Below are 14890 nucleotides of genomic sequence, written 5' to 3' on the forward strand. Positions count from 1 at the left end.
TTATTTAGATGGCTTCTCTTCAACTGATTTGACTTGGGAAGAAACCACTCTGCCATCCACCATTTCCTCTACGATTGTCTTAACCATTCTGGTTTTTGTTGACTCTGAAATAAAATACACACAGTGCAATGTTATTTCTTTTTTTAAATCAAATTTATATAGCCAGTGGACAACAGTAGATAAAAACAGCACAAATAAATATAAAAGCTATAGCAATAAATATCATCAAAATAAAAATAAAATATAAATCATAGCTGAACAGATAATTTTTTAAAAAATACACCCCTCAACAATGGAGCCCTTTAGGCAATCTCCAGTTCTGTGGGAAGCTCCAGGTCTGGTCAAATAACATAGAAACATAGAAGACTGACGGCAGAAAAAGACCTCATGGTCCATCTAGTCTGCCCTTATACCTGTACTATTTCCTGTATTTTATCTTACAATGGATATATGTTTATCCCAGGCATGTTTAAATTCAGTTACTGTGGATTTACCAACCACGTCTGCTGGAAGTTTGTTCCAAGGATCTACTACTCTTTCAGTGAAATAATATTTTCTCACGTTGCTTTTGATCTTTTCCCCAAACTTTCCCCCAATAACCAGATCTATGGGCCTTCTGGAATATCAAAAAGATGAGGCCATCCTATTTTTAATTTTTTTGGTGGGGGAGAAGGATGTTTTATAAGGCAGGTACCATGACATAGAAGACATACGTCCTGAGACCTATTAAATGTACACTGTAGTTCCTAGCCAATGATACCTACAGCATACCCTCTCTGTCAATATGGAAGGGCAGGCTGCTGGGAGCAAGGAGAAGTAATCTCTCAAGTAACCAGTCCAATGTCATGGAGGGCTTTAAAGGTTAAAATAAGCACCTTGAATTGGACTTGGAAGCAAACTGGCCACAAATAGTAACCTGGATGTTTAGATTTTGACATGCTTTTATTATTTTTCATGTTCATTTTACAGATGTAGATGAATATCAAACATCAGAGATTAATTCTCCTAACAACATGTGATAATTAGCAGATCCATTTAGGTGAATCAGAACTGGGTTGCCAGTTTTTCTTGAGACTGTGGAGGAATGGAAGAATAAGGCTGTCATAGTGGATATCAGTAGCTATTAGCTACCTCCAAGATCTGTCTCAATAATAAAAATTACTTCTCCATCACTGTTTTTTTCTCTGCAAGCTCTGTTAATTTAAATAAATCTACTGGGGGGAAAATAGTTGTAGAAAATGCAAGTAAGTATAGGTGTAACACTATATTTTTAAAAAGTCCATGTCTGATTTGAATTGGAGCCTTCTGCTTTTGCTAGTTTCAAATACTTTTATATTTTTGATTACTGTTATGTGTGAGTTTGGTCAATATATCGTGTTCCACAAGCTATAGTTAAAAAGAATTATGATTCAGTATCATGTGATAACCCAGTCAATATTTAATTCCGCACTAAGAAAATAAATTTTGGGTATTGCATTAATAAGAATGAGTAGTTAGAGTATCTAAAACCAAACATATTAATATAGGGAAATCTGCTGCCTTTTCATACATTTCAAGTATATGAAGTTATGGTACTGTGATTTTCAAGGTGAACAGGTCAGGAAAGAGGCATAATAAAACTAATGCTCTTTATTTTAATAAGATACAATACTAGAGTTGAAAGCCAGTTCATGTTCTTGTCTTCCCATCTTATACTAAACAATTAAGGTTGGATTGTGTATTCTATTTTAACAATACTCCTTGGTGGCTTGTTCTGTTCTTTGGTATGCCCATGGCTAACTCTGTACCCTATTCCTTTACGCGTAGCTTCAATACTCAGCAGAGAAGCTTCTATAATTTGCTAATGATGAGAAACAGAAGTATAATATGTACCAGTTTGATAAATATTGTTTTTCAGTGAGCTAGATTAGGGTCTTCTAAATTTGCAAGGCAGAGTGATATGGTCATGCCAGCACATGGGTTACCGCTGGATGTCCAGCCATGGTCTCCAACACGCCTGGCTTCAATTCCATCATCCACCCAGAGACTATGCCTTTTGGGGTGGGGAAGAACATAGGTACACCTGTATGAGAGGCTCCATTCAAAGCAGATCTGGAATAGTAAACATCAAGCTAAAAGGGGAAATTGCAAAAATATTGCAAGGGCATAGGAGAGGCAGTATACTGTTAATGTGAAAGAAAATAGCAGGGAGTAAATACTACGAGCAAGACTTCATAGAAATATATGCATTACCTTTCACAGGAGGTCCTGAGCTGTAGACGGTTGTGGAATATCCGCTGTAAAGAAATAATTTATTTTTTTGTAAATACTCAGCTCTTTCTCAGTACCACCCATGGTATTTTCAAATCTTGTTCCTCCCCTGTGTGGTTCTTATCGTTATCAGCTTCCAAATATGGATGTAATGGCACTTCTTCCAAGTTCATTCATTCCCACCAAATTATCTTTTCTCCACCCATCTTGAAATGCCAAAAAATCTTTATCAGGCTTCACATTGGCTGTCCCTATTGCTGATCCCTATTCTGCCCTTATTGCATCTGTTTTAAATAATTGTAATTACTGCTCCTGCCTAAGGTGACAAAGCCTAATATATTTACCCTGAGGCTTTGGATGGTGGAGGAGCAGGGAAAATATTTTTTATCATTAGACAGCTAAGATTGACAGTAAAGTAAGCCTGCTCAATTATGAGTTGGGAACAAGCTATGGGGATATAGCAGGATAATTATGTTGTCAGGGCACTTATGAGCTGAAGTTAGATGCAAGAGGAAAAAAGCTATCTGGAGTTGCCTGATTATGGAAACTAGCCTTGGGAGAGAGACTGTTTTCAGATTATCTGGGAAAATGGGGGTGGGTGGGAGATAATTTTGTACGGTCAGCCAATCTATGCTTCCACTCTCTGGAAAAAGTATGAATTGGGTAGAGGGAACCTCCAGGAAATGCACTGGAGTATTTGTTCCAACCAAGTCTACAGCTCAGAACAAACAGCTAATCTTCTAAGGTGGCCAAGGGATGGGTTTTTCACGAATGCAGGCATGTCCCAGGATAACATTGCAGGATACAATTTGGGTCGGTCACCAGGAGCAGTACGTCTGAGCTTTCAGACTCATGCTGGAGCCCATTCTCAGGGAACTTCTCTCTATCAGAATATGTCAATTTCTTAGTGTTTAAAATGTGCAACTGCAGTTTTATGACGATGGGTGAAGTATAAAGGCTGTAGGGTAGGATTTCTAGTATATTCTATGCTTGGCTTTTCAGCATGTAGCTAAAGATAGAATAACATTACTATGACCAAATTTTGAAAGTAATTATTATACCAGTGCATTCAGTATATTTAAACAGAATAAATGCTATCCAAGTTCCAATTATTAAATGTTGCCATTTTATGGGACCTAAAGAAAAGGAACATGCCTTTTTTCTTATCATAGTCTGCTTGGTCTCCGCTTAAGGTTAATATTTGTGTATGTTGCGGTTTTTTTATGCTTTGTTTTGATTGTTGCTTTGCGCCTGAGCTGCCTTGTTTTATATTTTAATAGTTTTAATTTAGTATTTTAAGTCAATTGGAATTTGTGGCTTTATTAAATAAATCATCATCACTTATTTTTCCTACAGAAAATAAAAGTGATTCACATATCTAAATTGTCACCTGGAACATAATACAGGCTCAAATCTTCAAAATTTGTTCTGAAACTAACTAGGCTGGTATTTATATATCGTGAGAACAAATGTAAAAATAAATGTGTTTTTCCAGATGCTACAACGCGTCTTACTCTATTCTGAAGTAAGAATGTTTTTCTTCCAATTATATATGCTGCAAATTCCTTACCCTCCTTCTCCTTCCAATAGGCGGTGGTAGGTCGCAATCTCCTGTTCCAGACGTGTCTTTATTCCTAACAGTTGCTGATATTCAGCGTTTTGGTTTTCCATATCTGACCGGATCTGCAGAAGTTGTTCTTCCAAACTACTGATCTGAATTTGGATTTGGCCAAGCTGATTACAATAATTTTGTTCCGTTTCTGCTAAAGAGCCTTCAAGGGATTGTTTCTGTTGAGAGACGGGCAGAGGGAAAATGAAGCATCAATTGCTGAAATAAATAGTTGGAGGAAAGTTCTGGACTGCAAGCCAATATTTAATATAATATTATGACTATATATTCTGTACGGTAGGTGAGTTGTTGAAAGAATCATTCATGCATTGTGTAGCTTTTTTTTTAAAAAAAAATTACTCTAGGCAGAACAGATTTTATACATTTTTTTAGCCAATAAGAATTACTACTTTATATACTTTGTATAATATCTACAAATTTTGCTAGCTAGCTTTTTGAACAAAGTGGATGATGACTTCTGTAGCATTAACTTCAAGATGATGAATAAAGTGGATGATGACTTCTGTAGTAGCATGAACTTCAAGAGTATAATTTACATTCTTAATTAATTATAATATATTTTAATTATTAGGTATATATGCCATAAGGACTCTTTTTTTCTGTCTGCTTATTTGTTTGTAAGTGTGCTGGCCTCTGGCTAGAGTAAAATGTGATTGGTATACTGTATGTATTTGAATCATACAAAAAGTCCTTATCTATAATTTGTCAATTAGAAGGACATTTACAAGGACAAAGCTGTAATCTCATGTTAACTTGGAAGTAAATCCTATTAATTCAATTGCAGATAAGTAGATACAATCCACAGGTACAGTAGTTCATTAAGATAATCAACTTCATTCCAAAAGACTGAGAGAAGAGATGGAATAGATTAGGCTGGGAAGCTGACTTTGTACCACTCTAAAGTTTCCATGCAGAAGAAATCATGCTGGTATGGCAGTACACTTACCATAGCCATCTGAGCCTGAAGCTCCAGTTCTAAGCCTTGCATAGTGCGCCTCAGTTCAGTTAATTCACTTTTGCTTGAACTCAATTGGTCTACATTGGCAGATATCTCTTGCCTCAATGCTCCAACCTAGAGAAGTCACAGAACAATATTTAGTGGGCTAGATACAACATTTCATGTGTTTGATATTCAAGTGGATTGCTCTTGCCTGTTTGTTGAACTGTTCTTCCGCTTCTCTCCGGTTTTTGTCTGCAAGTTCTTCGTATTGGGCTCTCATGTCATTCAGAAGTTTAGTCAAGTCAACTCCAGGAGCAGCATCCATTTCCACAGTGACATCGCCACTGGCCACTCCTCTGAAACTCATCAATTCCTGTGGTAGAGAAATATGGTAGATATGTCACAATGTGATAGATTGTCTCATTGTGACAATAATATGATAGGAATTGATGGACAACAAAGGGGATGTTGTATTCTGGATGTCTCTAAGGCTATGTTTGTTCTCATGCGTCTTCCCCATAAAACATTTCTAGATTAATCTTCTTTCAATATGGGTGATATCTAGCACCTAATGCAAGAACAACAGTTTGGAGGGCATACGAGTTGGAGTGTGCTACATGTAGCTACATCCTGCCACAGCGGAAAATAACAACTGCTATCTTTTGGCATCTGCTGACCGAAGCAATTGCCATTTAGGCTTATCAAAATCCATTTAAATGACTGGTGATTTATTATTTATTCAATTCATAAGGTAGCAAATCATCATGATCTAAGACAAGATACTAAATTTAAAAACCAATTGAAATTAAATAAATAAAATTGAAAGAAAAGGGCAGGAAATGTAAAAAAAAACCCCAAAGCATAGTTCATATGGGTTCACAAATTATCATGGACCAGATCCTACTGGAAGAACCAAGTTCCTAAAAAAAGTAGTAGGCTTTCCAGGGTTCAGAGGCAATATGCCCAGAAGGACTGAAAAGGAAAGAAAGAAGGTACCTATCCCACAGACACTGTTGTTGAAGGGATCTGGAGTATGATAAATGAATCCTCATTTATTATAGACAGGGCAGAAACTACTGGATGATTTGAGTATATTTTGTTTTGCAATTCAGTTTTTCACTGAATTCTTTTTTTACTCTCTCAGTGAACTGTTGGCAGTTTTAAGGAGATAGTTTAACCTGGGAAATATTTTGATCCTGTATTACAATTTCCTCTATCAGTCCTGTCTAAAATCTATCTATCTATCTATCTATCTATCTATCTATCTATCTATCTATCTATCTATCTATCTATCTATCTATCTACCTACCTACCTACCTACCTACCTACCTACCTATTCATTTATTGATAATGCCGCATATAAATTATATGGAAGCATTGAAGCTGTGAATAAAGAAAGGACAGATTTATAGAGGGAAACCAAAGCAACTTTGGATAAATATATCTGTCTTGGATTATAATGTAGGAGGTTTAAGAGCACCAAGAACATTCATTTTTACCCTATGCTACAGTCATTCTCCTTTAAAATGTTTTCATTTAACCACTAGATGTCAGACATAGCTGGAGTAGGGAATTTTCATTGCTTTTTAGAAAGAGAAAATAGGTTAGAATGAAAATCTACAATTCCTTTTGTCCACTGTTAGCACACAGCATTTATTTTCGGTTTCAAAGCAACATATTATTATCTATACACTCTATTGTAGTTGTAGTTGTTCCAACAGCTAGGATTTTCCAAAGCATCAATATCTCGCAAGGAAACCTCTTGATGACATATTTAGAAGCAAAGTCAATGACAATTAACACACTTTACGTTTTTGTACACTATCTTCTGAAATATCCAACAGATTATTTTTCAAGAGACAACTGAACTGTCTGGTTTTTCTTTAAAGATGTTTCGCTTCTCATCCAAGAAGCTTCTTCAGCTCTCATGAAGCTTTTTCAGCTCATCCAAAAAGCTGAAGAAGATTCTTGGATGAGAAGCAACATGTCTTCAAAAAAACTCCCCAGAACATACAATTGTCTCTTGAAAAAGCACCTTTAGGACATCCATGACTTGGATAACTGAGAATTTCCATTGATATAATCAGAAATAAACACTTATAACTAATATATGTTTAGTGTCTGCCATTAATCTATTTTGCACTTTGCCTAATAAAAACCCTTTCCCTCCATTTGGTAAAACCATTTGCTACCAAAGATATGATGTTGCTGGTGGTGGATTCAGCTCTAGGATTTGGAAAATCCTGGACACAGTGCATTGCTTTATCCTGGGGCAGAAACCTGAAAAGTTTCCCTTACAACAGTGTGTGTAGCTGCAGCAAAATTGCTGAGCATTTAAACATTCTCAGACATATGGATTTAACCAGTGTTGTTATAGTGCTATAAAATGTATGGAATTGTAACTAAATTCTACTCAGTACCTAGAGATCAACAATGGGGATAAGAGCTGGAGACAGAAATTTGTCTGTATGACCAAGAATATCTAGAAAGTGACATTTGGAAATTAAAAAAATTCTGTGCCTTTTCACTAAAAGAGAAGCATTCCTGTCGAAATCTAATACCAATGATATCTGCCAGTATCGGGATTATATCCCGATAAAATATTTCTCAGAAGCTTTAGAAAAAACCTTTCTCCCACCTCTTCATGGTTCTTCTTCAGGTAGAGGAGTTCCTCATTCAGGCTCTCAATCTGCAACTCTACATCTGATTTATTCATGGTCAAATCATCCAAGACTCTGCGTAAGCCATTGATGTCACTCTCCACACTTTGGTGTAGGAACAACTCATTTTCGTACCTTTAAAGTTGATAGAAGAATGACATTTTAGCACTTATACTTATATACAGCTTCATTGTGCTTTACAGCACTTTCTGAGAGGTCTACAGAGTCAGCGTATTGACCCCAACAATCTGGGTCCTCACTTTACCAACTTGAAAAGCCTGAGTCAACTTTCAACTGGTCAGGATCAAGCACCTGATAGTGGGTTGAGTTAGCCTGCAATTCTGCCTTCTAATCACTGCGCTATCCCATCTCGTTATAACTTATAGCTATCATTTTATGAATGCAGATGGATTTATAATCAAGGATGATTTAAAAAACTGAATAGGTGATAGATTGGGGAAAAGAAAGACACACGTTTTTTTCTTTTTCTTTTGCAATTGTTTTACTTACTTAAGTTTGAAATCATCAGCAGCTAGTCGAGCATTATCAACTTGTAATATAATCCCAGCATTCTCAATTGTATGTCGACATATCTACAATCAAACATTTTAAAAAATACATTAATTCCTCAAAATTCTGCACACAGATATACGGACACATGGATATATACAAGCACACAGAGACATAGACACAGAAGAATAATTTTTAGTCTTGCTATCTAAGTTTATTTAAATTCAGCATGCACACAAAACTTACATGGGGATAGCTAACCTATTCAGGAGTTAAGATCAATAACTTAAAGTCTAGATCAAAATATGCTAAATCAAGAGCTGGACTGAATAAGTCACAAGCTAAATAAGTGATCTCATTCTATCTTCGCCTTGCCTCAATGTGTTCAATCAATTTTCATAGGCTCTAGGTATTAAATATAAATTGGAATAAAAATAAATCTTAACGTCAGTAACAAAAATGTAATATGTAATATATATAAAAAAATAAGAATATGAATCTATTCGTGAATTTGATTTTCACACCATCAAGGCTGCAGAGGACAGAATATGAATGAAATGCTGCAAGCATTCAATGACGTATAATTTTCCTATTGCCTGACACAAAGGACTTCCTGGAGGGATGTGGGAAGCTTTACTAGGGCTCGTCATTCCATGCTGAAAAGTAGAACCTTTGTTGCAATGATTTAATTAGGAAATGTAAAAAGGTGGAAAGTTATTGACAACTTACTGAATCTGGAAAGAGTGTCAACTGAACTGAGGCTACTTACTTGGTTCCGAAGATCTTCAATGATGTTAAAATACTTGCTGTAATCTCGATCAGTATCAGGGGTGCTGAACTTGGCATACCATTCCTTGATTTTGACTTCTAGCTCAGCATTTGCCTCTTCAAGAGCATGCACTTTGCCCAGATAGTTAGCAAGGCGGTCATTAAGATTCTGCATAGTTTGCTTCTCGTCACCTGTCAGGAGACCTCCATCTCCTCCTCCGCCCATGCCAAAGCCACCACCAAAGCCACCTGCAAAACTGCCACTGGCAAAGCCACCACCCATGCCAGCACCATATCCTCCAGCAAGGCTTCCTCCGCCATAACTCCCTCCACTATAACCTCCAGCAAACTTGGAACCACCGCTGAACCCTACACTACTTGACAGTCTAGCAGACCCCCCACCTCCACCTCCCATACTATAGGAGGAAATCTGCCGAGAAGAACCCGATGTGAGGACAGAGAGAGCCATAGTGTTTGAGCAAGAAGGATGGCCTCTGCTTTGCCAGCAAGCAAGCTAATTTAGAAAGAGTGCCTTGGTTTGGTGGGCTTCTGAAGTTTATATATGAAGCTAATGTGATGTATCGTTTCCGCCCCATCACTCCAAAAAGGATTCCTTGCCAAGCCAAAAGCATAACGTCCATGACCAGATAATTATTTTCTCTAATTAAAAAGTGATGTTATCAACTCCAACTTTTCAGAAATATATTCCCTTGGGTTATTTGTTGTGCCAGCTTTCTGGATCAGGTGGGGTGGAAAAGTGCCAGATCTTTTTTGCTTTTCTTTTTATCCTTAAAATTTGATGAGCTACCCTTTTTGTCTTTTGCTCCTCAGCAACACTTTCTTTTAACTTTAGATTGCATTCTGCTGCGCAGTTCTAGCCTGCAGGCACAGCTCTTTTAACTGAAAGAGGAAGCCAACCAAAGCTCCAAGGGACGTGTATGAACAACACCAACAGTATTCCATTACATTTGGTAAGGATATTTCCCTCTCCTTTTTTTTAATCTAACAGAAATACAGATCTTAAATACTTTGTCATTAGTTTGGCTCAAACCTTCGCAGCTGATATTAAAAAATCTTTGATGTTATATTGGAATTCATAATTTGATGTGCAGCCTGTCTTTGCAAGTTCTTAGAGGTGGGATTGGAACTGAGATGAATGGACTCAATTTTTTTTCTTTCACGTAATTCTAAGATGGAACAGAATACATTATTTTAAAAGTGGATCACCAACATTTTATTTTCAGTAATTCTTCTGCAGATACTACTTCCAGCATTTTCCATCAGAATATATTTAATATTGCTTCACAGTTCAGCGCTTTCTAAAATATTGACCAGAACATTTTAAAACCAAGACAATTACCATAGTGAAGCAAAGGTGGCAACTTCAAAGGAGTTTCCTCCTTTGCTTCATTATGTTATGTGTCTTGGTTTTAGAAAGCATTATTTCCCATATTTCCTATTCTTAAATTTCTCCTTTTTGCTTTATATTAAGCTCTTTCTTTGCTCTTGAATTCAAGCTAAACTGAAATATATACTTAAAAAGGAGGGGGAAATCCCTTCTTGTCCCTAAAGGTGGCATGTGTCTTCCTTAATCCTGACAGTTTAAATACATATACTAAAGACAGTTAAAATCATTATGGGTATGTCTACATTAGATCTTCATTGTAGTGTTGCTATGACATTTTACTTTAAAGGGGCTTCCGATGGTATTATCTTACATTAGGAATCTTCTATCCCTTTTCATGTTTGTTTCCCAAATTTAGAAGAAGAAGAAAGGATAGGAAGGAATGACAAAATATCTACATATTTGATAGAAAGTAGTCAGAAACCTCTGGGAAGATATAAATGTTTTCCAGCCTGTTTGTCTTGAGATTTGAAAATGCCACACTCTGGAGTATCCCTTGTGACTAGAGATATTAAGAATGACCTGCTAAATATAATATATATTGTCCAATTGCTATTTTAATTCATATCTGGTTGAACTTTTATGACCATCAGCTTTAAGCAACATGGTCAGTTGTGAGAAATGACGCAAGCTGCAATCTAAGAACAGTTGTATGGCCATATGGCTCATCCATGGCTTAAACAAAACCCGCTCTACTATGAATATTACTATGTTTTCCTTAAGACTGTTTTTACTCTCCCTCAAAGCCAAAATTGTAGGAAGATATAGGAGATAAATAAAGTAAGGTAATTGTTTATTTGAAACTTCATCCAGACGCAACCCATGTTTGTAGCAGATTTTTCTGCTTCCATTATGGAAGAAAAAAGTTAGAACCCTCACAATTGTTGATTAATAGTCCTTTTGGTTCATGGTTTCTTTCCCTGCCTTAAAAGTCACATTTGGCTTATCTCTGATCTCTTTTTTCTTTTATATTCAATATCTAGAAATGTGTTTGAGTAAGATGATAGAAACTCTCTTTAATGGATTAACTCTTTGTCGTTTTCCATTCGCCTTTTTGTTGGTAAAAATGGTCCATTCCAGGAACATGTACATCTACCCATTTCTCTACTCCCCTTGCAAGAAATCTTGGCCATTTATCAACTCTTTTCCTCAGCTGCATAAGATCAAAGCAGTATTTGAAGCATGCATCAGGCAAAGAGGGGGAAGTGACACCCTTTTTTCTTGTTGTGTGTGCCTCCAGTACTGTTGAGTTGTAGCATGTTGCATCATGATCCTTACTTGTAAAGAATGCCTTAGAGTGTAAAACAAAATTATTTTTTTCTCAAGGGCCAAAGAAACTTAATTATTATTTCTCCTGATTTACATTTATTTTAGGTATGCTTTCCGCCTTATGCTTAAGATCTATTGTTCTATATTAAAATGTGATTGCTGAGTATTATATACTGATAGAATTAAAAATGTTTACTATTTATGTTAGGTTTTCTGCTTTATTAGAACTTGGAAATGGTAAACATAAACTTTGTGAGATTATATTTTTACTAAAATTTGCACCATAAAATTTAATTGATACACTGAATTTTATTAAGCTGTTTATTTTCAGAAAATATTTTCTGCAATTGTATGTTCCTAATATCTGAATAGATTTCTAAATGATAAAGTGCTTGGTTGCATGCAGTATTGTTAATGTGAATCAGTTCCCAGGGGTATCTGCAAAACTTCAGCGATAGTTAAAATGTGGCAGAAACTATATTATTCATTGCACAAATTTGTCTATTTTGCTAATTGAAATCTTTCCTTGACTAGGAGCCCTTACAGTCACTCATGTCTTGTTCGCGTCCCATTTGGATTACTACATGGTGTACTGCCCTTTAATACCACCCAGAAACTTCATCTGGGCCAAAAACTAGCGTGCATATTTTCCCAGGATTTCCCTTGTAATATCTCTGTTGTGTGAGGTGCACTGTGGCTTCCAGTTTTTATCCAATTCAAGATGCTGGCCACCATCTTTAAAGCCCTATATGGCACATGGCCAGATGTCTCTAAGGACATCTACTCATCCTAACAGATTAGATAAGCATATTCTCTTAGTACCTTATTTCAGGCATTGCCATCTGATAGGAACTCGGAAACATGCCTTGCCCTACAGAATATTCTGCCCCTGAAGTTCCCAAGGTCCCTGTAAAGGCCTGAAGACCCACTTTTGTCGTCCCCCCCCCCAAGTTGGCATAAGATGATGACTGCACATTCAAACTAGAATGCCACCAGGTTTTGTTCTTAGATTTTGGCTTTAATATGGTTTTTATGTTATTTTAATTTTTGGTTGCGAGCTCCCGGAGTTTATTATAAGATGGGTAGCTGTATATATGAAATTTAACCAATAAATGTGAGTAAGAATAGATATTTCTTTGAAGTATTGGAGTGTTGAAAGGCAGCAGCTATTAACATAGTAGTCTATATTAATATCTATATTAATATAGTAATCTATATTAATTGCTTGTGGATTCTTGTATTTGCCAAGTGTAGCAGTTTAAGGTGCATCAGTGACAGTTTGCTAGTTGTTTCTCTGCAACAGCTTGACAACGAGTCTTGGTTGCAATTTAATTTCTTTCTGATGATTCCTTGATTATGATTTTTTTCCCCTTCTCTGATTGCTGTTTCTACGTCCCTCAATGTTTGATGCAAACAAATAATCAACCGAAACACTTCTGAATGTTTGCAATTTGGGGTTTGAATATCTGAATAGATTTCTAAATGATAAAGTGCTTGGTTGCATGCAGTATTGTTAATGTGAATCAGTTCCCAGGGGTATCTGCAAAACTTCTGTAGTAGTTAAAATGTGGCAGAAACTATATTATTCATTGCACAAATTTGTCTATTTTGCTAATTGCAACCTTTCCTTGACTAGGAGCCCTTACTTATAGTCACTCATGTCTTGTTCACGTCCCATTTAGATTACTACATGGTGTATTAGATGACAAAATCAATTCCACAGGAAGATGAAAATCAGCTCCACGGGAAGATGGATTATTGGGATTTGACTCTGTGCTGTACTTCTTCCTGCTTCTTAAAGTCAAGTAAATCATGAAAATGGCCTCAGCCATTTCCAAATGTTATTTTATTTTCTTCAATCAAAAATGTTTCACTCCCTTTTTCTTACCTGACAGTAATTGCATATTTCTTGTCATCTTTCTTGCTCGCTATGTGGACCCTACAAAATACCATGAAACCTTGCTACCATGGTGACTTTCATTATCTGCTGCATTTTGTGCAACAACAGAAAAATCATAGCATAAATCAAAATCATTACAGAGAAATTCAGTGTGTTTCCTACTGAAGAATGTTAGAACTGGGAATATGTCAGATATCAAGCAGGATAGGTGTAAGATTATGCAGGCATGGATCTGATCTGGGAATGATTAAAATGATTTTTTTGGTGTGTGTGTATGTGTGTGTATGTAATACTATACCCACACTATACTAAGTCAGCAATGACATTTGTTTTCACATTTTACTATTACAAGCACTCCTGTGCTTCAGTGTGGATAAAATAATAAGGTAAATTTACAGGAGATATTAATTTGCTGTTCAAATATCCAATTAGATCAAAACAGGGAATGTGCAGTTTTTCAAATATTGCTGCATTACAACTCCTAACATCGTTGGCTGTGTTGCCTATTTGCAGTTCATTCCCTCTTCTATCTTAGATATTATTTACCTTTAAAACCAGAAGTCTTATTTATTGAAATTGCTGTAGGCTTTTGGATTGGCGTAACAATTCATAGAAATGAGTTTAAAAAGTGATAACTTCCTAATAAGTATGTATGTATATGTATATATTAGGAAGTGTGTTTATATATATTAGTATGTACTGTATTTATAAGTATGTGGAGTAATATATATCTATATATAGGGTTACAATCGTTACAGTAAATGAGTCTGGGTTAAATCAGAAGCTCCCAGTCCTTTCCCATAGTCTAATTATTCTGGGACTCAGACAGTGCCTGGATACATTCCTGCATTTTTTTTTGCAAGCTTTTGGAAGAAGTTTGTCGCTTCCTTCCTAGGGCTGAGAGATAGTGATCAAGGTCACCCGTTTTAAGGCACAACTTGAACTCATTCTTTCCTGGTTTCTAAACTGATACCTTAACCATTACACCAAATTGAATTTCACTCAGAATGAAATTAGTCTAGATTATTAGAAATTATTATTAGAATAATAATTAGATAATTAGAAAATAATGTGAATATTTTGAAATAAGAGCTATCCTTGGAAATGTATGTAGGGGTGAATTAATTGCAAACTGCAAAATTAAATTTGAAATACCTTTATATATTAATAATCAAGTGATTTTTTTTTCATGTAGAAATTGCACTATTAACCAAAAATATTAAGGAAAGGACTTAATTTGATGTTTGCCTCTTCCATAATTCTAAAGCCAGTACAGTGGAACCTCGACATATGAGCAGCTCTACTTACGAGCTACTCGAGATAAGAGCTGGGAGGGGAGCGACATTTTTGTTCGCCTCCCGAGCTCACATTCGGGATATGAGCGCCAAGGAGCTGTCTCCTGAAGCCGAACGCTAACTTCCGCGTTCGGCTTCAGGAGACAGCTCCTTGGCGCTCGTATCCTGCGTGTTTTAAAAGGTTGCAGCCGGCCTGGGGGGCTCGGGGGGGTGCTGGCAAGCCCCCCAGGCCGGCTGCAACCTTTTAAAACACGCGCGCCGCT

At 36.4% G+C, this 14890-nt stretch overlaps 1 protein-coding gene across 1 annotated transcript; it reads right to left on the reverse strand.

Moving 5' to 3' along the window:
• Window positions 1-9227, reverse strand: LOC139152939 (keratin, type I cytoskeletal 24-like). Its single transcript, XM_070726381.1, has 8 exons — window positions 8760-9227; window positions 7991-8073; window positions 7459-7615; window positions 5032-5193; window positions 4827-4952; window positions 3821-4038; window positions 2233-2276; window positions 1-104 (listed from the first exon to the last, which is right to left on the reverse strand). The coding sequence occupies exons 1-8, from the start codon at window positions 9225-9227 to the stop codon at window positions 1-3; spliced, it is 1362 nt and encodes a 453-aa protein (XP_070582482.1).
• Between the last annotated feature and the right edge of the window lie 5663 nt (window positions 9228-14890).

This window comes from Erythrolamprus reginae, chromosome Z, assembly GCF_031021105.1.
Source record: "Erythrolamprus reginae isolate rEryReg1 chromosome Z, rEryReg1.hap1, whole genome shotgun sequence".
NCBI classification, from domain to species: Eukaryota; Metazoa; Chordata; class Lepidosauria; order Squamata; family Dipsadidae; genus Erythrolamprus; species Erythrolamprus reginae.

Excerpts from the sequence above, each read along its gene's own strand:
- LOC139152939 (XM_070726381.1), bottom strand. The coding sequence starts at position 9,227 with ATGGCTCTCTCTGTCCTCACATCGGGTTCTTCTCGGCAGATTTCCTCC. Across the intron at positions 8,074-8,759 it reads TTGAAGATCTTCGGAACCAA|ATATGTCGACATACAATTGA; the intron begins GTAAGTAGCCTC and ends GTTTGATTGTAG. Across the intron at positions 4,953-5,031 it reads AAGAACAGTTCAACAAACAG|GTTGGAGCATTGAGGCAAGA; the intron begins GCAAGAGCAATC and ends TGACTTCTCTAG.